The sequence below is a fragment of the Crocodylus siamensis genome, chromosome 2, assembly GCF_052110815.1.
Source record: "Crocodylus siamensis isolate JL-2025a chromosome 2, ASM5211081v1, whole genome shotgun sequence".
NCBI classification, from domain to species: domain Eukaryota; kingdom Metazoa; phylum Chordata; order Crocodylia; family Crocodylidae; genus Crocodylus; species Crocodylus siamensis.
Genome location: NC_143396.1, coordinates 80,202,236 through 80,226,077, shown reverse-complemented (window position 1 = coordinate 80,226,077; position 23,842 = coordinate 80,202,236). Strand labels below are relative to the sequence as shown.

The window sequence follows — 23,842 nt, the reverse complement described above, 5'->3', positions numbered from 1 at the left end:
CCAAAAATATGGAAACACATATTAATGAGGAAATAGTTTAAATGTTCTTACATGTAGTATACCCTTCATCTGTAAACTCGGCCAGACTAACCCTTTAATGGACCCTAGGCAAACTCATGGTCCCTGGGCCAGTCAAGACCCCCACTCCCACCTCGGCGCTGCCGCCAGCAGGGAGCAGGACTCAGAGCTGCTGCTAGGAAGCAGCCACCACTGCGGCAGGCTGGCAGAGGGGAGGGAAAGGAAGAGAGAGTGACTGGGCCATTTGCGCTGCTGCCATGGAGGGAAGGACTGGGACCCCCACAACTCAGGGTCCTAGGCATGTGCCTACTTGGACTATGTGTTAATCCAGCATGATTCCCACCAACTTATTTAATACAGACAGCTTTTCTGTGACTGATTTGTTCCCATGGAATCTGCTATGGAGAAACCTGACAACAGAATCAATACGGAATTTTAAAGGATTTATCTACACTTTGACAGTGTTGTGTCCTGGCCAGGACAGGCCAGAACACACACTATCCACACCCCATTCATCCACACCTGTACTATATCAAGGCCCCCTCACTGACCACTATCAGGCATACTTGAAACTAAGCACTGGAAAGTACCCTTCAGCAGGGAACTTCTGGATTTGGGGTGTACTTGCAGGCGTAGTTGGGCAAGGAATGCTCAGGCTTATCTCATAATGCCTGAGATGAGGAAAATCTTGCTGGCAAAAAAAAAACATTTTGTGACACATCATTTGCAGTATCTGTCGCCAAAAGCAGAATTACTCTGTCTTGTATTATAATATCCCCTGTTATTATAACAGCCCCCATATTAAAACAGCCCCAGCAACAGCAACACATTTTTTCATTATAAGGATGAAGCAAACCGACTAACCCTAATACAGAAAAATGGGTGCTTTTAATTAATTTTTATCTCGGTACCATGGGGGTTTCTTATAAGGGGGTTATACTACATACAAATTTTGCAAACATAGCTCATTTCACAAAATGCCTGCCAATAATTGAGACATGGTTACATATGCCATCAAGTCCCCATTGATTTCAGTAAATATTGGATCAACCTATAAAGGCTCAATACTACATTTATACGCAGGTTCCTGTTGACAACACTAGCAGCTTAGCTGAAGAAGAAAGATAACAGAGTCCTATTTCATTTTATGTGACAACATAGCATATTACATGGATCCAAATGAATCCCAAATCCAGTTATTGGCACTTTACAGTTTCAAATTATATCTCGCCCGCCTGCATTTTAGAAGGCAATAGCCCAGAGGTTATGGCACTTGGCCAGGGAGCAGGAGAACTTGGTTCTAACCTCACAGAGAGGACTTGAATGTGAAGCTCCAGGTTCCCAACAAAATGCCCTTACCCCTAAGCTAGAGGTTAGGCATTATCTAAACCCTTGATTTACTATTCATTGGATATGGGTAGTCCTCAGACTTACAAAACAACTGGTTCCTGAAAACCGCACCTTAAGTCGAAAGGTTGTAACTCGGAACCAATTTTCTTACAAGAAGCAATGTTATAAATGGGGGATTGGTTCCTGAACCAAGGCCCAATACCCTATTTTCACCAAAAATACCCCAGCATTTTGTACTTGATCAATTATAGATGAGTAATATAGGTACATTAATGTATTTATATTGTAAATAGCAATCATATTGATTTGGAAGGACTTATTTGAGGTGACTTTGCTGGACTTTTTGAAAGGCTCTTGGTTGGACTTTTTGAAGGGTTCTTAGCTGGAGTCTTCTCAGGAGTCTTGGCTGCAGGTTTTCCTGGAGTCTTGTCTGCTTTCTTAAAGATAGTGTCCAAGGAATTTTGGACAGATGTTCTCCAGGGAGATGAGCAACACAGCAAACTTGTTTGCTGGCATGGTGTCACATTGGGTCAAGTGTTGTAAAGTCGAAACTAACGTCGTAAAGTTGAAACAGGGTGTCAATTTCTAAAAGTTGTAAGTATGAAACTTTGTAACTCAAAATGTTATAAGTCGAGGACTGCCTGTAATAAGTATTGGGGAAGTTTCTGCCCCACTAAGAAGAGGATCATAAGATAGATCCCAGAGCCTGCAGGGGAGCATCCATTTTACAGAGTCTTGTGACTTGTGTAAGACTATCCACTGGCTTGTGTAGGAATCATGCTGTACTACAGGGCTGTCCAACGTCTGGGCTGCTGGGAGCCACAAGCTGTGTGGGCCACAGACCCAGGGGCCGTAGGTGTCATGTACTGCTCACCATATAGGCTGTCTTCCCCAGCCCCATCTCCCAATCATGTGGGCAGCTCAGTCCCATCTGCCACAAACAGGGCATATCTATATATGGCTCTTTTAAGCAGGCTTAGCTAAAATTGCCGTTTTTAAGGCGCATTAAGGGCACGTGCCTACATGTGTACACCCATAATGTGCCTTTAAAATGGTGATTCAAGGCTACATAAGCCTAAATTTGATACCTGCATAGAGCAGCTATCAAATTTAGGTGCGAATAGCTAAGTCGCATTAGCACACATGCAGATGCACTAGTGCACATTAACACAGTGTGCATCAATGGATACATGCCGCATTAATGAACATTAGGATGTCTGCATGTGCACTAATGCAACTTAGCTATTTGCACCTCAATTTAATGCACTTTAGCACATAAATGTGTAGACACATGCCTAAATCACCTTAATGTGCCTTAAGCAAAGGCACATTAAGTTTAGGCATACTATATCTAAATGCATGTATCAACATGCTCACAATGCAGGTAGCCTGGCTCCCTCACTCCACCATGTGCACAGACAACCCCACACCCTAGTGCAAACAACCCTACTCCACCTAGTGCAAACCTAGTGCAACCTAGTCCACCTAGTGCAAACAACCCAGCTCCTTTTCTTGCCATACATGTAGCACTCACAGCACAAAACCACCAGAGTCTACACTGTGCAGCACAGGCACCCTGAAGCCCCTGCCAAGAATATAGCATGGGTAGCCCAGCCCCCTCCTACTGCACTGCCCTATCCCCAAGAACATAGACAGGAAGTGGAAGCTGGAGGAGAGAAGGGGAGCCCAAGGAACCCAGCCACCACCTCAGCTTGAGCAAGTGGGGAAGCAGCAGCTGGACAGTAGCCAGGGTGGCCATCATAGAGAACATCCAGTTTTCTGCTACTCTGTCCTCTATTGATATGTGTCACAGGGCACTGAAGTGCCTTGCTCCTATAAAGAGGTACAGGTGCTGGTTGCTGGGGCAACCACAGTTGGTCAGCTGACCGGAAGGGGGCAGGGCCTGACATATATAAATACAATCCAGGCTGAGGCCAGGGAGGCAGTTCTCCACTAGTAGCCACGGAAGAAGGAGCTCTGCTGGAGTAAGCAGAGTAGAGAAGCCTGATGGCCTGAGCAGCTTCTGTATGAGGATACCGGGTAGAGGAAGCTAGTCAGATGGCTTAGAGTTTACATTGTAGCCCAGGGGCTTGAGTTTTCTGTTTATAGTTTTATAAGACCAGAGGACTGGGTGAGGCTATTGGGGTTGGAGGAGGCCTCATAGGGGCTCAGCTGTAGTGTGGGGACCCCGGTGCCAGAGAGGGTACAACATTCAGGGGTGCACTGACCCCAGCCCTGAGAAGGGGCACAGAGGATTGGGGGCCAGGCAAGGCTGAGCCCCACAGGAACTTTTAGACCTGAGGAGGGGATTTGGGGGCCAGGCATGGCTAAGGCCACCTGAGCCCCAATTGTGAAAAGCCCCAGTGCAGGCGGGTGCGAGGAAAGCTCCAAGCGAGAGTGGGCACAGGGGAGAAGCCCCAGAGTGGGCACAGGCGAGAAGCCCCAGAGTGGGCACAGTCGTGGACAAAGCCCCAGTGTGCATCTGCAAGGGCATGGGTCATTGTGAGACAAGCCCAGGGAACCCATGGGGGTGCAGGCAATTGTGGAAAAGCCAGGGGGCGCCCATGAGGGTGCAGGCAATTGCAAGATGAGCCAAGGGGCGCCCATGAGGGCGCCGAGAGGAGAATTGACCAGACAACATCTGGTACATCTGCGAGGCTTGAGGCATGGTATAGGGGTGGTTGGAGCCACGCGTAGCCCCTAAGGCTTTAGTGCACTGAGTCACCTAAGACACAGCACAGACCTGGATACATCAGGGCACCATGTCAAAGAAGACAAAAAGGCATCCTCCCTTAAACAATACTAACATCAAAGACGTGGCAGGTAAGATGGTGAGGGCGCGTTGACACCAGCTTGACATGGTAGGGGGCACTAGGGGAGTTCACGGCTGTTCCTAGGACCCCACCTATGAAATCTGACAATATGAAATCTGATGCCTTTATGTCCTCTATTTTTCTTTTGAAGACAAAAATACAGGACATAAAGGCATCTGGTTTCCTATTGATAGCGGACAGAGGGCAACTGTACTGTCTTCTATGATGGTCACCCTAGCAGTTGCCCACTGACCACATGCTAACCTCTGGTGGACTAGTTAGACAGCCCTGCCATTGTATATTAAGGAGTTAACATACAATTATTATATAACAGGTGATGGTATGTATGAATATATTGTTATTGTTCACCTTCAGCATGGATCAGACCTCCAGGAATCCATGGTTTAAACAAAGAAAAAGACACAGGGGCCCTTAGAAGATGTTGTGTCCTTCAAGAAACAGGAAATGTTGCTCAGTGGAAATGTCCATGTGTCCTGCTTCACGTTCACAGGGCAAGGTACCTGGGGGGTGGGGGGAAGTGCCCTAGGATTTTGCTCTGCTAGCACCTGCCAGCAAAGGGAGTTAAAGAGCTATTGGAAAGAGTTATTGCCCCTCACCCTTCCCCAGCTTCTGCTGTGCTGCTAATGAAAAGTAAGCTCTGAGTTTACCTGTTTATCAGCTGGGCTTCCCCTGGGTAAAGCAGCTGCACAAAGCAGGGGAGACTGGTGCAAAAGTGGGGAACAAGAACTGTGTAGCTCACTCTCTCACAAGACACCTTATGAGGTGCTTTTGGGTAAGTTCTTTTCTTCTTTCCCCACCTTGCCCTGCTCACAGTTTTCCAAACAGATTTCCTCCCCCATCTCCTCCCCTCTCTCAAATTCCTTCTGTGTGAAAGTAAAACATGTCAAGTTGTTTGCTTACATACTGGCTCTCTTAAACAAGCAGCCTTGAAAACTAGTTGAAGAAAGGGAGTCATTAGTCTCCTGCTGCTGCATCTTGGGGCAAGGGAGTTCAGCATGAGTCACAGAGTCCTTTTGCAGGAAGGAAGCGGGAGAGAAAACAGTCCACCCTCGGACGCTGGAGGACCTGGCCAAAGGCTAACCCTATGTGTAATATGCCACATGTTCAAATTTAAAGCACTATACAAACAAGGAGCCAGAGAGAGGACAGTCAAAATGCTAAAATTGTCCAGGTGGAAAGGGCTAACAAATAAAAGAAAGGAGCTATTATTGGTATGTCAACATAAAAAGAAAGGTGGCAGACAAACGAAGAGATTGGAATATGAACCATTTGGATATAGTGCATCTAAGAATGGACTGAAGAGGAACAAGGGATGCAGAAGGCATTGTGTTTTGTTAATAATAGGGTAGGCATTTATGGATATTTGACACATTTCTGGAACTGTAAAGAAGATGAAACAATGAGAAATCTAAGGAGATAAAATAGAGGTAGAAAGATCAGTTCTTTGCTAATGTGAGCTAATCTGCTAGTGCTAACCAGCAGAGGACAGTTAGCACCTCCATTGCTCAATCAGTTCTACCTAGTATGATCAAATGCTTGTAACTCTAAGTACTATGTGGGTGTAGTTGGTAATATTTATTTTAACACTGCCATCTAATACTGTATTAATATGCATGCTACACATACCTTTTTCCACCAAATCATTTCTCCAAATTGGGGTACCTGTTTTAAGCAGTTAAGCTGATTTTTTTCTGTGCTGGAATGGAGGAGTGGAAGCATGGATGAAAGTCCTAATTCTCTCACTGCCAGCCATAAAAGAGAAGAGTGGAGTTCACTGTCCAGGGTCACAGTGACACTGCTGTTAGATTGGCAGTGCAGTGTTGAGCCAAGAGCTGCTGTCAGTTCAGCAAGGGATGCAAAATGGCTAAAACTAGCTCTTACGGATGCTGCAAACTTCACTCTGTTTCTGTAGTCAGGACTGAGCCATGACTAGAAAAATCATTTTTTCTTTCATCTGCCTTCCCAAAACAACATGTGTGTCTTATTTGGGGGCATGCTGTTTGCAAGAAAATATGGTAAAAGGTATGTTGTGATAATGTCTTATAATGTTCATTTCAAGTAGTTATGGCCACTATTGGCCTTCAGATTTAATAAAGAAAGTTTAACAGCTTGCTTGCTTCCATTTATATCCCTTCCCTTTGCTTCCTAAAGGGTCAGCTTCAAGAAGGATGGAGAGGGTTTTGAAGAATGGCTAACTTGTGGTCTAGTGTTTAAAGCACTTTCTGGAAAGTAGGAGGTTCAGTTTCAAGCCCCATCTGAGTCAATGCATGAAACCTGGGGCTTCTGCACCATAAGCAAGTACCCTAACCACTATGTAACTGGGCTAACCCATGAGATGATCTTTTTCCTCCAGTATTTAACACTCACTAATCATGTCCCCACCCCACAACACTTAAAATTCCAGCATGTGTTGCTGCATACCTACCCATCTAGAGCACAGCATGCTCAGTGGGTGGACGTACACTTGTGTGGCAAGAGTTGAATTGCAAACTGTATATAACTATAAAAATGGCACATGTGCCACTTAGGCACTTAAAACACACCTGGAAGTGAAACCGACAGAGTCTAACACTAAATTTTATTTTAGAAGTCAACTTTGGGAGTTGACATGGCTTTTTTTTTTTTTTTTTTTTTACAATTTTTGGTAAATTTCTATATTCTGAAATGTTTGCAATTAAAAGCCTAAAATTTCTTCATAATCCACTTCCTTCACTGGAGACTAAAGACAATACACTTTTTAAGGGATCACTTAAAAGGCAAAAAGAAAGTTAAATTCTATTAACTTTGCTCCAACTTTTCTATTAACTTTGCTCCGACTTTGCTCCAACTGCACATAAGTGTCTGCGATAGAGTGCCACTGCAGACACTTAGGTTTTCTTGCCAGGATATAAGGACTATGGGAGTTGAGGACAAAAATGGAAACATTTTCCTCGGACAATAAATGACAACTATATCCTTTAAGATTGGCACCTGCTTGTGACAATGAATATTTTGAAAAGTTCAATCTGTGACTCATTTGCTTGCTTGCTTGTTGTTAAAAGACATCCTTGGGGGGGGAGAGTGGGGTGAATTGGGGCAACTGCCCCAGGCCCTGCACTTTGGGGGGTTCCACAGAGCTGGGCAGAGAGGCTACAGCTGCTATTTAGCACCACCCCCCCACCAGTGAGTCAGTCATCCTTTTGCCTGTTCCAGCCAAAAGTTCCAGCCACCACCTCTCCCGCCATGTCCCGTGTGCCAGGGCTTTCACTCCTTGGCATAAATGTGCCACGGGATGGGGAGGGGAGCCCTGAACAGGCTACTTAGCCCAAGGCCCTGCTGGGATCATCTCTGGTACGTACCTCATCAAATATAACGTATCTTATCCTTTTCACCCATTTCTGGCAATGTGGAGACAACAACAAGATTTCCAAACATTGAGGCACTGTCACTAGTACCTGAAAAGAAATTGTTGTGACCTCTTACTTTCAAGCTATGTAACAAAACCCGATCTCCCCTAGGATGACCCCAGAGCACCAGATCTTCTCCCCAGTGCCCTGTTGCATGCCTCAAGGCTCTGACCAAATTTTGCTCAAGGAAGACTCCTCTCCCCATGAGCAAACACCTGAAGTGGCTTCCTGATGTTAAGAGCTTGACAAATATCAGTTTTAGTTCATTGCATAGGTACCAGAGTTTCTAAATCTCTAAGTCATGGCAATACTATAGTACAACTATATATTTAGGAAGCTTAGCCTTACTTATCTGACAGTTTTATACCCCATCATCATTGCGTCTGAACTCCTTCCATGTAAAGTCAATAGCAAAGTCTCTACTAGACTTTATAGCCCCTAGAACTTTTCTTTCATGGTAAGCACACTGCTTGGGGTTAAGGGCTCTTTATTTATATAAGCTGAATCTTGGCTTGTAGTTTAAGGTAGCTACTGCAAGAAAAGGACTCACCCGAGTCCCTTTTAGTTCCTTGCCAGGATATATACCAACTTCCTCCAATTTGTACTCTTAGTCTACATATTACTTGACTGCTGCTGGGGGTGGGCGGTGGGCCATTTCACTTGCGCAGTGCTCTTATGACTTTTTACCCTCTTGAAACATCTCAGCCTTGAGCTCAGCACTGCACAGGAGACAATGGAATTGAAGGAAGTTAAAAATAGTATTAGATTTAGGTTCCATTGCTGAGGACGTGTTGGAGGGAAGGAGATGAGAGTCCCTTTTATTCACTGCCCTTGCACTATTGCATGCACAAAGGCCGTTGATTGATTTCTTTTCAACTTGCAGGTGCCCCTCATGACCACCATAAATTTTGCAGGTGACAGTATTTCTGGTAGGCAAGTCTATTTATAATTCTTTTGAACCTTATATATCCATGCCACGTTTATAATCAGAACTACACTCTGATTATAAGGTAGAGGTGTCAAGTAGCTGACCCAATAAGCCTGATCATCCAGCCTGCAGACTTTTGCCACATGGCAGCATTTCCCACCGATGCAGCCAGCATCCCAATAAGAACTCCGGTCTCTGGTCACAGTGACTGCTAGCACCTCTAGCGCTGAAGTGAGAGCCTAGGGGCACCAGTTGCCACCATGGGAAGCCCCAAATACAAAACTCACTATTAACATAACACACAACAATACATCTCAAGCAACATACCTGACAGTTCATGACATCATGGCGATAATCCCTTGTGAAAACTCCACATATTGTTATTCCATGAGGCAGTGTCTTGGTGAATCGATTATATATAGTTGCCACTACTTGGTTAACAAGGGCCTAGTCATTATTAGTGAAAGCAGGACATTAATAAAGTAAGCAGGAAACATACATATAAATTTATACAGTACTTGGAGATAAGCAGAGGCTTTGTGTCTTTTGACACCAATATTAATTTAAACTACCAACCAATGTTATAACACCAAAATTGCACGGTATGTTTTAATTCCATTTACTTTGAAGAAACTTGATGTTGTGTGAACTGGTATGTATAATATTAATTCTGAATTTTATCCTTTTTCTTGGAATACCAAAGACTATGTATCATATTTTATATTATGTGTCATAATTTTCTATCAAGCAGAAGCTCAAATGCAGGCAAAATATTTGAAGTAGAATCATTCCTAATTTATGCACATACATGCTTTATTTGCAAATGAAAATGTCATTTAGATCCTTAACCTGAGCAAAATGTGACTGTAAATAAAGGAAAAACTACCTGTATGTTTTACATATATAATTACATATGCATCATATATCTATTCCTGTATTTCTGTGTTTTAGTATCCAGAATTATAAGAATGAATACTAATATATAGTTTTGAAAGAAATATAAAAACCCATAAGCTAATAGCTGCCTATTAGATTAAACCTTTATACAAACACTTTTCCCCACATCTATCTAGTATGGAGATTCAGGCATCTTTCTCAAATATCTGGTGCCACTGCTGGACACTAGATATTTGTGTAGATGGGCCAAAAGTTGATCTAGTATGGCACTTCCTATGGTCCTATACTTCTGATACTTTGACCATTTATCTAATATGCTACTTTCATCTTTGACATATTAGACATTTAGTACTGTCCATTTGGTGAATAATTATTAAAACAAACAACATTTTGTATATCAAACGGGATCCTTAAAAGATCTTTCTAAACCAGGAGTCAGCAACCTCCAGCCTGTGGGCCAGATGCAGCCTGCAAAATTTTTTTTCAAGTCCACCAAGTAGGGCCCAGTGCCTGCTTACTGCTTTGCTCTGCCCCAGGACTCTGCCACTGCAGAGCACTGCAAACCCCCAATCCTAACCCACCCCCATCCAGAGACAGTTGCATGATGGGAAGGGACAGAGCACACAGGAAAAAACTGAGTGTATGCCATATACTCACAATATGACAAGCTACAAGATTATACACAAAAATTTAGAATGTTTACTCTGTAAGAATAATATGTTTATGCTGGAGTAAAATAATCAGTCAAAGGTTTCTGTTTTGCATGTTTACATGCACCAGTTCCCAAAATATAAAATAATTCTGCCAAACAGAATAGTTGATCATCTAAGTTTTGTTGATTCAAGAAAAAAAACTGAAGAGAATCCTATGATTTTTGAACAACAGGTAGTTTAAGAGGTGATATGAAAAATACCTCTTAAGCCAACCAAGTATCAAATTCCACCGGGATCTAGTCTGTATGAGTATCTGGAAATTGCTAATTAATAGATGACAAATTAGTGTAAAAATCAATGGGGCTCTTATTAGTTAGTGCACCACAGCAATGTACTATTTAGTGACTAATCAAGCAGAGATCATTATATTAGAAAACAGTGTAGTAAGTATGTAAAATGAACATCATACGTAGCCATACCTTTGTTGGAGAAACATACACAACTACTCCTTCATTACTTTCTTTCAGAACTTTCTCCATGCAATAGTATGATGCATAGGTTTTCCCAGATGAAGTAGGAGCAACTATCACTGCAGACTCATTATTGTCCACAACATCAAGAAGTTCTCGCTAAACATAAAGAATGTTTAGGTCAAAACATCTCATATTTTATGTGTGGATTTTAGGTTATACAAGTTGTGACAGAATGCCACCTCTGTCTCTCCCCAAAAACTCTGCTATGTGACAATTTGGTTAACATGGTCACTGTAAAGGGCAGACATCTCATAACCCTGAGTTGTAACCTGAATAGGATACCTTCCTGAGGGAGGTGGGAAACCTGTTCCCTCTGCCTATGTGAGTGGCACCACAAACCGGGTTGAGGGGCTTGGGCTCCCTATTGTTCTGAGCAGTCTGCCCGACAACCAGTGATGCCTTTCAAATTGGTTGGCTGGCAGCCAACATGTGCTGGTCTCCATCGGACCAGGTAAATGAGGTCATAAGGGCCATATAAGTTAAGGACTGCCCAGGAGGAGGAGTAGTAACCATGGTGAAAACTCAGAGAGAGAAGAGCTGGACCATCTGAAACTTGCTCTCTCTCTTGAAACTCATGATCACTGAACTGCATGCCTCCAGAGGGAATCTCTACCTGCCACTGGATGATACTCATGAGTAAGCTACCTGAGATCTAAGTAGATTATATATAGCTTGCAATAACTCAGATGCATGATCAAAGGCTACCCAGCCACCCTGGTTGCTCTATGGAATTTCTCTGATATTGCTCTACCCTGTACCCTATTCCAAACCTACTCCTTGTAACCAATAAAGTTCTCCTTTGTACCTAGTGTGGGAGACTTATTGGGAGAGGGGCTAGATTATGCCTTGGGGTTCCCTTGGTTCAGCTGACTAAGGGAGACCACTATTTGTGCTTCAGACTGAGGGAAGCACTCCAAGTTCTTGAAGTTGATCGAGTACCCTCAAGGACTACTAGGCCTCTGTTTCCCAGGCGGCACAGAGCCACAATCACTCCAGACCCTGGGTGGTGGCAGCACTACCCCAAGGCTAGCAAGTGTGCTCCAGGAAGGGGGTCGGCTAGACATGAGGCAGCCCCAAGGATGCAGTCAGAGCCTGGAAGGTGGTTGGGTCTAGTGAGGTGGCTGGCTCAGTGCAGGAGCACCCCCTACTGGCCCGCCACACAAGTAATGTTAAGTATGCTTATTAAAGTTCTAATATAACAATCTTCTCTCCTAACTAGTGTAGTAGTTGTGATATCACACTTTAATTTTTAATTATAAATTGTCTTGGCCTTGAAACTGCATGAGTATGAAGTCAGTTAACCTGCGTATCACTTAGAAATAAATAATTCTCCATTTTCTGTAATGTAGTAATTTATTCTTGTGTTACAATGATTACAATAGCATTGCTCAGCTCCAGACCTGTCTCCTACTTTCAGGTACCAGCATTAATTTTCCTCTCCCCTTTCGTATCCCCCAGTTGCCAGAATTTAATTATTCTTCCCTTTTTCCCCCAGCACACATTTCTAGGAGCTGTTTAGAAGAAGGAATAGGGGTAGCACTAGCATCTTCCTGCTCCCCCAGCATATCTACCAATTCAAACAAGTGACATTTTTTACAGATGTAAATGTGTCAAATGGGAAAGCTATTTTGGATTCAGCCTGTTTCCCCAGTCTAATTATTACAGGGTAAGAGTGAGAACTACATTAGCTAAGTGAACATTTCTCAGCTAGGCCTCTTTTCTGGCTGAAGTTGTGATCTGGTGACCAAAAGGCTGGCAGTGCCTAAAATGAGACAACTGGCTGGTGGATGTGGGAAGACCAGTGGAAGAGGTGTACGTTGATTTTTTAGCAAGGCTTTGAATATGGTATCCCACAACATTTTTGCAGGCAAGCTAAGGAAGTATGGGCTGGATGAATGGACTGTGAAGTGGACAGAAAACTGGCTGGAGTATCGGGCTCAAAGAGTAGCAATCAAGGGCTCGATTTCTAGTTAGTAGATGGTATCAAGTGGAGTGCCCCAGGGATCGGTTCACTGTCTTCATCAACAACCTAGAAGATGGCACAGAGTGCACCCTCAGTAAGTTTACAGATGACACCAAGCTGGTAGGAGTAGTAGATACGCTGGAAGGTAGGGATAGGATTCAGAGTGATGTAGACAAATTGAAGGATTGGGCCAAAAGGAATCTCATGAGTTCAACAAGAACAAGTGCAAAGTCCTGAACTTAGGACAGAACAATCCCATGCACCAGTACAAGCTGAGGCTGACTGGCTGGGCAGCAGCTCGGCAGGAAAGGACCTGAGGGGTTCAGTGGACAAGGAGCTGAATTTGAGCCAGCAGTATGCCCTTCTTGCCAAACAAACTAATAGCATACTGGGCTGCATTGGTAGGTGTGTTGCCAGTAGGTCAAGGGAAGTGATTATCCCCTCTATTCAGCATTGGTGAGGCCACATCTAGAGTACTGTGTTCAGTTTTGGGTCCCACACTACAGAAAGGATGTGGACAAATTGGAGAGAGTCCAGCAGAGGGCAACAAAAATGATGAGGGGGGCTGATACATGACTTATGAGGAAAGACTAAGGGAACTGGGTTTATTTAGTCTAGAAAAGAGGAAAGTGAGAGGGGACTTAACAGCAACGTTCAGTTACCTGAAGGTAGGTTCAAAAAAGGATGGAGATAGATTGTTCTCAGTGGTAGCAGATGACAGAAAAAGGAGCAATGGTCTCAAGCTGCAACACGGGAAGTTTAGGTTAGATATTAGGAGAAATTTTCACACTAGGAGGGTGGTAAAACAGTGGAACAGGTTACCCAGAGAGGTGGTGGAAGCTCCAACCTTGGAGGTTTTCAAAACCTGGCTAGACAAAGCCTTTGCTGGGTTGATCTAGTTGAGGATGGTCATGCTTTGAGCAGGAGGTTGAACTAGATGACCTCCTAAGGTCCCTTCCAACCCTAACTTTCTATGATTCTATGATAAAGCAGTTTGGGTCAATTTTTTCCTAAACACGGGGGAATAGGGAATAGTAGACAATCAAGAAGGTACTTCTCCAGGCTAGAGATTTTCTCCATAAAAACTAGTAATTTCCAGTGAAAAGCCTGAGATTGGGCAGGATCTTGTCCTGAACTCCTATGTCCAGTGGAAGTTTTATGGACATAAGGATAATAAGATTGTGTCTTGGACAAATCAATGAAATGGCAACATTTAAAAAGCCCTTATGCACATTATTGATATTACAATGAAATGAAGTATTTACACTGAATGTAATTAAACTATTACTCTCTACCCTCATATAACAAAAATAGCTAGCACTTTATTAGCATATTCCTCTTAATTAATAAGTATCTTTAAAATTATATTCAGATTATGTGTAAGTACATCATATTATTATTACTATTACTATTATTATAATTATCTGTGAGGGATGCCATAATTGTGCTTCCTACTTGACAAACAGAAATAACAGGTTAATCTCCTGAGCAAAGTACTTTTAAGGGCCAAATCTCACATAACTCTCTGCTGGTCTGACCACCTATTTCCATACAAAGTTTCACTTCCTTCAACAGAACATTGCTACTGTGTCTTCAGAAGGAGAGGCTACTGTCTTGGACCCTTGATGCTAACCTGTCTCAGGCAAGAGTCGGACCTAGAGTAGGTATAATGCATAAAAGAATGGAAGAATAAAGAATGGAAAGGGATAAATGAAAGGATATGACCTACAATAGTGACAGAGAATGAAATACGCTTTTTGTTATTCTTGAATCTCGTTCGTTGTAAAATTTGAAAGAAAATCTTAACAAATAATTTGTAGCAGCAGTATATAAAAACTGTCAATGTGCCATTACCTGCCATGAGTCTGGTATAAAATTGTGTACTCTGGGATCTGGATCACGCCTCTCATCTCTGAACAAGAAAGAACCCATATACTGTAGTTGAAAACGAGATGCTCCTACTTCAGTAGCATATTTGGCAATTTTCTCATTATTTCTTTCTGTGATCTAAAAGGTCAAATTAAAATTCAAGTCAGTTTCAAAACTGGAGACAGATGTGCTGCAAACAAGGACGAGACTTTTCTCAACTATGAAACATGGTGCAAGTTTCCCAAACAAATCTGTTGAGCATAAAATAACTTAGATGACTTTGAGTACTTGTATTCACAAGCCTATACAGTAAATACAGTCTTGACCAATGACTGAACTCAGATATCCATGGGAATACTATATGCAGAGTGCACAATCTGACCTCAAATTCTGAATGTATATGGTGCATGCATTTATAAGCAAGGTCTGTGTATTTCATGGTAAGCTGATTACAAATTTCATTGATAAGTCTGTTAACTTTAGTGTGGCAGCTTCATCTAAATAGTAAAAAATAGTTATTAGCCAACAATAACTATGTTTTGCAGGTTTTTTCCCCAAGATATTGTCCATATCAATTGCCATTGGGATGCCTAGTCACATAAGGATTCCTCTGAAGAGCAATATTAGCAGATGCCAATCCTGTGTCCTGACAGCCTTCATGACCACCACAGTTGAGAGTGAAGCAGATTCACCTGCCTCTCAGTTCCGTTACCAAAAAAACTCCCAATGAAAAGAACTCTACATTTTTCAAGTAGCACTGACTCAGGGTGGACCATGGAATTGCATGGACAACATGCCTCAATGAAACACAGTCACTGTAAAGCGGGATGTCAAAGATCTGGCCCATATCCAGCCTTAAAGAGTCATATAAATTGGCTCCTGGTGATGCCCCTGGGTCAGGAGTTGACTCATGTAAAGTGCACCAAACCACCCTTATGCACAAGGCCAGGGACATGTGCCATACATGGTGCCTGCTCCAGCCAGCCTGGGACATGTGCAGCATGCAGAGCATGCCACAATTGGTCCAGGATGCATGATCCAGGCATGGCACTAGCTCCAACCAGTCCAAGACCCATGCTGGACATGGGTCCCAGCTACTCTGGGGTTCCATGTGTGGCACACTTCTAGAATGACCAAAGTGAGCACCACGTGCGCTGGATCCAGCATGTGGGGAGGCAGGGGTCCATGGGCCCAATCCAGCCCACAGGGCTGACCACATTCCATTCAAATAGCCTGTAGGGCCAAATAAGTTGGTGAGTTTGACGCACCTGCTGTAAAGTAGGTAACATTTTTCTACTCTGAGTGATTTCTCCCAGTAATTAGTAAGTGTATTTTCCCCTACTGACCAGTAAGATTTCTGATTTCACATTTACAGACGTCCCCTTAGGCTAGGGACAGAAATTCAAAAAGCCTGAGCCTAAATTGATTCAAACTTTGCATGTTAGTTTAACTTGGTTAAGCTGAACTGATTTCCAAGCATACAGACATTCCCTCTGGACTGAGGAAATTCAGGAAGATGCCTGCAGTGGCTCAGGCTGGAAGCTGGAGGGCACTACAGCAGCCTTCCCTGCAAGCCAGGGGGTGAGGGGGATGATAATAGTGTCACCCCTATCTCAATGTTTATCACCCCATTAAGAAAACAGAGGGACATTACCAGCTACCTGTTGATTCTGTCTGTTGATTCAGCATGGACCCAGCATGTGGTCTGCTAGCTAATACACAGATACCTTCTCCGCGAGGCAGAGGGGAGGGGGGAATTTCTGCTTAGCAGGGAGTGGTGAGGGAAAGTGGGGGAATGAACAGCTCTTCAACAGCTTTTCCAAGGAAGGACATTAAGCTACCTGTTGAATAGATCCAAAAAGCCTGCCTGCCTCAGTCTCTCCCTCAGCACAAACTGTAGCCAGTGTGTGGTCTGCTAGCCAATGCTGAGGTGTCTGTGAGGGATGGGGGAATGCCTGCTTAGCACAGAGTGGGGAAGGGAGAAGGGGAGCAGAAGAGGGACTCTGGTTTATCTTAAACCATCAAGGGGTATGGGACACATATTGCATAAACTGGTTTAAGCCAGATCAGTTAAGTCTGATACTACATTCAACTAGGTTTATCTCAAACCGGTTTCAGCCATTTTCAAACTGGTTTATGTGCACTGAACATCTGTTCTCTTACAGGTTTAAACCAGTTTCTGATCACTTAAATTGGTTTATGTGTAATGTTTGTCCCTAGCCTTAGTAACTAATAAGCAGTTTTATATTCTTGGAAGTGGGTGCATATGTCCTATTTGAATCCTGATTAAAGGAAAACCAACTGCATTTTAGGCTGTCTAGAGGCCTACATCAGGTTACAGTAGGCAAAAGTATGGACTTAACACCATATTGTTGCAGTGCATATCTTATTCAATGGAACGTCATCCAAAGAGAGAAGGGAAGCCTCCCAGGCTCAAGCTAATTGATATTTCATGCGTCAAAGGGAGCTTTTTTGCTAATATAAGGCAGGATTATATGCAGTTTGAAAAATCATTGCACAGTCTCAAGTTATACAGATTCCTGAGGACCAGTCTTCAAGATTATCAGTTTTCCTTGCTTTTATTTGCAACACTTTCAATGAAACTCTAACTGATCTGATTTTGTCCCAAGAAAAGATAATGCTCAAACTGCAACACAGAAAATTAGGGTTGGAAGGGACCTCAGGAAGTCATTTAGTGCAACCCCCTGCTCAAAGCAGGACCATTCCCAACTAGATCATGCCAACCAAGGCTTTGTCGAGCTGGGTCTTAAAAACCTCCAAGGATGGAGTCCCCAACCTCTCTTCGTAACCTGTTCCAGTGTTTTACTACCCCCCAGTGAGAAAATGCTTCCTCATATCTAACCTAAACTTCCCTTGACACAACTTAAGATTGTTGCTCCTTGTTCTGTCATCTGCCACCACTGAGAACAGTCTATCTCCATCCTCTTTCAAACCCCACTTTAGGTAGTTGAAGACTGCTATTAAATCCCCTTCTCTTTTCCAGACTAAATAAGCCCAGTTCCCTCAGCCTCTTCTCATGAGCCCTGGCACCTAAACCATTGAGCTCCAGCTCCTGTTGATGAAGATATTGAACAAAACCGACCCCTGGGGTACTCCACTTGATACTAGATGCCAACTAGACATCAAGCCATTTATTACTAACCTCTGAGCCCAATTCTTCAGCCAGTTTTCTATCAGCCCAGTCCATTCTTCCAGCCCATACTTCCCTAGCACCTTTGGCACTTTTCCCCATTTTCTCATCATTTACATTAGGGTCAGGCAAAATACGGTCCACAGGCTGCATCCGACCCACCAAGCACTTTCATTTGGCCCACAGCACTCACTAGTGAATTTTGCCCTACTCAGCCCTTTCACCCACAAGGGTATATACGGGTATATACGGGTCGTTTTCGACCTGGAGGGACATGGGCAGTGAGGTCCCCCAGGGCTCAGTCCTCGGGCCTGCACTGTTCAATATCTTCACCAGCGACTTGGATGAGGGGGTGAAAAGCACCTTGTTCAAGTTCGCAGATGACACTAAGATGTGGGGAGAAGTGAGCAGGCTAGAAGAGAGGGACAGGCTACGACTAGATCTGGACAGGTTACAGAGGTGGGCGGATGAGAATAGGATGGGTTTCAGTACAGATAAGTGCAAGTATTGCACCTGGGGGGGAATACCTACAGCATCAGCACAGAGGTAGAAAAGGATCTTGAAGTCACTACTGATTCCAGGATGAACATGGGCTGCCAATGTGGGTATGCAGTCAGGAGGGCTAACTGCACCTTGCTATGCATCACAAGCAGGTCCAAGGAGGTGATCCTCCCGCTCTATGCGACATTGGTCAGGCTGCAGTTGAAGTACTGCATCCAGTTCTGGGCACCACACTTCAGGAGGGACGTGGATAGCATTGAGAAGGTCCAGAGGAGGGCCACTTGCATGATCAGGGGCAACAGGAGAGGCTATAGGACCTGAACCTGTTCAGCCTCCACAAAAAAAGACTGAGAGGGGATCTGGTAACCGCCTACAAACTTTCCAAGGGGGACCAGCAGGTCCCTGCTCCCCCAAGCACTACTGGGAGTAACAAGGAATAACAGCCATAAACTGACTGAGAGTAGATTCAGGCTGGACATCAGGAGGCACTACTTCACAGTCAGGGTGTCTAGGAGCTGGAACCAACTTCCAAGGGAGGTAGTGCTCACCCCTACCCTGGGTGTCTTCAAAAAGAGGCTAGACAATCATCTAGCCGGGGTCGTTTGACCCCAGCATCCTTTCTTGCCCATGGCAGGGGGTCGGACTTGATGATCTCCTCAGGTCCCTTCCAACCCTACCAACCATGAAACTATGAGTGAGGGACCCGTGTGTACACACCCCCCAAACATATCCTATTGTGCCTAATGGGCTTCCCACCTGTGTCATGCAGCCCTGTGGAGAAAGCAGCTGGCTCCAGTGTGTGGGCTTCCCTCCCATGCTGTGTGAGTGCAGGGGCTGTGAGTGGATGGTGGGTAGTGCCTACAATAGAGACTGCCCAGTGGGGGCTGCACCCCAAGCCATAATGTGCAGCACTGGCCCAAGCTGCACCCCACCAAAGGACCAGTGCCTGCACCTGGCATAAGCATCCAGAGTTGTCCCACCTGCTGCTGCTGCACCATGGGGGCAGTGTGTAGGGGGAGCCCACACCCCCCTCACCCACACCCCCCTCACCCTCCCTCACATCCCACAAATGCTACACACCCATACCCTGCTCCCACATACCCCCACATATACAAAACCCCTCCAGCCCAAGCTCTTCCCAGCACGTGGGTGGAGGTGGGGCATTGAGGTGGGTCTGCACCAGATGGTTGATGGCAGCAACACTGGGAGCAGAGCAACAGAGAAATTTGGGGTGGATGCAACATCCTTCCAGCTCCACCAGCACCTGCTCCAGGCCCAGCCCCTGAGAAGAGCCCCACGCAGCCCCAACTGCAGCCCACCCTGCCCCGTATAGGTCCAGTGGGGACCCCTGTGCCCTCCCAGGTTGCAAGCAGTGGCAGGAGCTGCTTCCCTCTCTGCACAAGCCACCACTCCACCCCCCCTGCCCTGCCTGGGCAGTCTCTGCCCCTGCCCCCTCCCTCAACCTAGGGGGCATTGATCTGTCCCCCCAAGCTCCTTCCCTCCCCCTTCCCCTTCCACTACACTGGAGGTAGCTGTATTGGAAATTGGATCGGTATCAGCCAATATGCCTCCTTAAATATTGGCTGTTGGTATCGGCCCCCAAAAATCTCTATCAGTGCACCCCAAATTGCCTGCCCCTGATTTACACCCACCGGATCTGCATGTAGTCTTTTCTAAATCAACTTCCCACTGTACTGCTTTACACTGTTGTTTACCTCATCATGACACATTGCCTATGTAGCATGTGACAAGAAAATATATTTCCAAAATTTGTAGCATGATATCAAATAAATAATCTCAAAAAAAGGCATTTATAAATGTTATTCATGCCCTCATAAAATGGGAGTAACATGTAATTACTTAAGCAGTTGGGGCAAATTCATTGCATTCTTTAAAATTACCTGGCTGGATAAAGAGCATGCCAAATTCTCAAATCCAAGGTAGTTCAGACACTTGGCCAACATTTGTTGATGTGATTTCTGTAATAGGTCTTCATATTTTTCAAGAAGCTCGTGAACTCTTCTCATCACTTGAACAGCTATACTTAGATCTTTGGACTTTTCACCTTTAAAAAAATAAAGCAGTTGATATATGACCAAATCAGCAGGGACTTTTCCATATTTAGTTTGTTTTGGGAGGACCCAGTCCAACCAACCAAGAACGTGGCTTTCAGAATCCCACAGGTGAGGCCATGGATCTTTTCTTTGCTTGAGTTACATGACAGAAGTTACTGAAGAACACTACTTCTTGCTGCCCAAGCAGCCCCAGTCATAGAAGTGGAGGAAATCATGAACATGTAACAGTATTACACCTACACAAACAACAAGTGAACACTTACTAACTACTCTTCCAACCTCATTATTTCTGTATTCTCTGCTGCACAAATAAGCTTTGGGTATATTTAAACTACATACTGGGTGTGTCTACACATGCATTTACTGAGTAGTAACTTACTGTGCAGTAATTTACTGTGCAGTAAGCAGCTTTTAGACCAGCATTTACAGATGTAGGCGTTACTGTGCAGTAACACTGTGTGTGCTCTATTTTAGGAGCAAAGTTACTCCCAAGTCAGAGCATACATACAATACTGCTGTGCAGTAAGGTGTCTACGTGTGCCTTACTGTGCAGTCACTAAGTGGGCGTAACTGTGCTACCTGCATTATGCAGGCAGCAAATTAATGCCCAACTTGGCATAAGTCGCCATAGTTAATGTGCAGTACTGTGCACGTGTAGACATGCACAGTAATTTTCAGTAACCTAAATTACAGCACAGTAACTGTGCATATGTAGATGCACCCACTGCAGCATAGTGTACATATATCTAAGCTTACTCTAAATGAGCTAGCAAGTGTACTAGGAACAGTTTAGTCACAGTAGTGCACCTGAGATGGCATGGTGTAGGATGCCATGGCTCAGAATGCACTCTTATCTCATACCTTGCTTTCCACAGTGTTCTTTCCAAACTTCAAAACACACATGCAATCCTGCCATCTCTGCTGCAAATTTCACAGATTGAGACTGACATTTCTTGAGGAAATTCTCCAGTCTGTCTATTCCGAAGGCAACATTTTTTTTAATTTCCTTTTCAATTAACATAGACAAGGCCTCCCATTGTTCCTGTTCTTTCTTTTCCTGCTTAGCTTTTATCCGCTTCTGGTTTTCTTCTGCAATTATTTCTGCTTTACTTTTCTACCAAAAAAATGAATAAAAATGTTTTAAAACACAATAAAAACAAAAGGTGTACTAGCTGATCCCAATCCTTGGGAGTAAATGGGAGTATTGCCCAAGTCAAGTTGAAGTAATGATTATAGGACTTTACTTCATGTCCTTGTGTTTTGTTAGGAATTTTATTTAAAATAGTACAGAATGCTGTGCAAATTGTATTTGTAAACACTACTACATCTTCTACAAAATAGGCTCACTCAGTACCTCATACTAAATGTAAATGAAAAAACCTTTATTTATGTAAGAATGCTAGAGACATGCAAAATGAATAAGTGGGAGGTCTGAGTCTTAACTCGCAGGGATTTATTTTTAAGTCTGAAAAATTACCTTGTTTCTCAGTAAATTGAAAATAATATGGGACCTAATCCAATGCTCCATAAAGGATTCTTGTGAACTACAGTGGACATTTGATCTGGACTTGATCTGTAATCTATATATCCTGGGAAGTCAGAAACTGCATGTAGTCACCCTTTTAATAGGGGATAATACTGGCAGGATCAGATCAAAGTAGACTATCTTTATTACTAATATAGGAAAATCAAAAAGTACTATTTCTAAAGCAAAGAACTTTTAGAATTTGGAGTATTTAGTGATATTTTCTCAAAACAAAAACAAACTACTGTTTCATAGTTAGTAGGGTTGGAAGGGACCTGAGCAGAACATCAAGTCTGACCCCCTACAATGGCAGGAAAGAGTACTGGGGTCAAACGACCCCAGCAAGGTGACTGTCAAGCCTTGTCTTAAAGACCCCCTGCGTGGGAGCCAGCACCACTTTGCTTGGAAGTTGGTTTCAGATCCTAGCCACCCTGACAGTGAAGTAACACTTCCTGATGTCTAGTCTGAATCTACCCTCTGGCAGCTTGTGACTGTTATTTCTAGTCACTCCTGGTAGTGCTCGGGGAAACAGGGACTCCCCCAATGCCTGCTGGTCCCCTCTGACTAGTTTGTAACAGGCCACTAGATCCCCCTCAGCCTTCTCTTGTGGAGGCTGAACAGGTTCAGGTCTTGTAGCCTTTCCTCGTAGAGCTCTCCTCTGGACCCTCTCCATGTTGTCCACATCCCTCCTGAAGTGCAGTACTCCACAGTACTCCAGCTGCGGCCTGACCAGTGCCGCATAGAGGGAGAGTGTCACCTCCCTGGACCTGCTTGAGATGCATCTGTGGATGCATGACAAGGTGCAGCTGGTCTTCCTGACTGCATCCCCACACTACCTGCCTAAATTCATCTTGGCATCAATGATGACTCTAAGATCCTTTTCCGCCTCTGCACTGACAAGAAGGGAGTTCCCCAGCCTGTAGGTATGGTGCTGGTTCTTCCTCCACAGGTGCATCACCTTACACTTGTCAGTGTTGAATCCCATCCTATTCTCATCTGCCCACCCCTGTAACCTGTCTAGGTCCTATTGTAACCTATTCCTTCCTTCTAATGTGCTCACATCCTCCCACATCGTAGTGTCATCAGCAAATTTGAACAGGGTGCTTTTTACCCCCTTGTCCAAGTCACTGATGAAGATGTTTAACAGTCCAGGCCCAAGGACCAAGCCCTGTGGAACCCAACTGCCGCCATCCCTCCAAGTCGAAAATGACCCATCCACCACCACTCTCTCGGTGCAGCCCTCCAGCTAGTTGGCGACCCATTTGACTGTGTGGGTGTCAACACCACAGTCCCCCAGGTTTTTAATGAGAACGGGGTGAGAGACAGTGTCTAAGGCCTTCTGAAAGTCCAGAAAGACTATGTCGACTGCTACCCCTGCATCTAAGGATTTGGTGACCTGGTCGTAGAAGGCCACCAGTTTGGTGTGACAGGACCTGCCTCTAATGAACCCATGTTGGTTACCCCTAAGCATAATCTCCCTCGCTGGCCCCTCATGGACATGTGCCAGAATAATTCTCTCAAACAGCTTACCCAGGATTGAGGGAAGACTAACTGGCCTATAGTTCCCCAGGTCCTCCTTTCTCCCTTTTTTGAAGGTGGGAACCACATTGACCCTCTTCCAGTCCTCTGGCACCACACCAGAGCAACACGAGTGCTCATAAAGCCATGCCAGAGGTCTCGCAATGACCTCAGCTAATTCCCTCAGCACTCTGGGGCAGAGATCGTCCAGACCAGGTAATTTAAATACATCCAGTCCCTCCAGAAGTTCCCTGACTAGATCCTCCCTGACCCTTGGCATGGGTACGGCTCCCCTGGGGCCTGAGGGGGCCCGGTGAGGGGGCTGATCTGGTCCCTGCTCAAGAAAATGGAGGCAAAGAAGATGTTAAATAAGTTAGCTTTGTCGTCTGGTGTGCAGACCAAATTTTCTAGTGTGTTTTGCAGGGGCCCCACGTTACCCGGTACCTTCTTTTTGCCCCCTATGTATTTAAAAAAGGACTTCTTGTTGTCCTTGATCCAGGAAGCTAGTCCCAGTTCCATCTCCGTCTTGGCCTTCCTGACTGCCCCCCTGCATCCCTGAGCAACCACAATATTGCACTCCCTGGTGATGGCTCCTCTCTTCCATTGGGTGTGCGCCTCCCTTTTAGCTAGAAGACATTCCC

General features: G+C 44.5%; 1 protein-coding gene across 1 annotated transcript in view; it reads right to left on the bottom strand.

Annotated features, from left to right (window-relative positions):
- DDX60 (DExD/H-box helicase 60) overlaps nucleotides 1-23,842 on the bottom strand; it is a 95,641-nt gene that overhangs the window by 50,810 nt on the left and 20,989 nt on the right. Inside the window, exons 13-18 of the mRNA XM_090034511.1 lie at nucleotides 21,020-21,272; nucleotides 19,985-20,148; nucleotides 14,417-14,569; nucleotides 10,546-10,695; nucleotides 8,844-8,963; nucleotides 7,541-7,636 (exon numbers count right to left, since the gene is read on the bottom strand). Coding sequence (XP_089890637.1) covers nucleotides 7,541-7,636; nucleotides 8,844-8,963; nucleotides 10,546-10,695; nucleotides 14,417-14,569; nucleotides 19,985-20,148; nucleotides 21,020-21,272 — 936 coding nt within the window. The remainder of the gene's footprint in view (nucleotides 1-7,540; nucleotides 7,637-8,843; nucleotides 8,964-10,545; nucleotides 10,696-14,416; nucleotides 14,570-19,984; nucleotides 20,149-21,019; nucleotides 21,273-23,842) is intronic.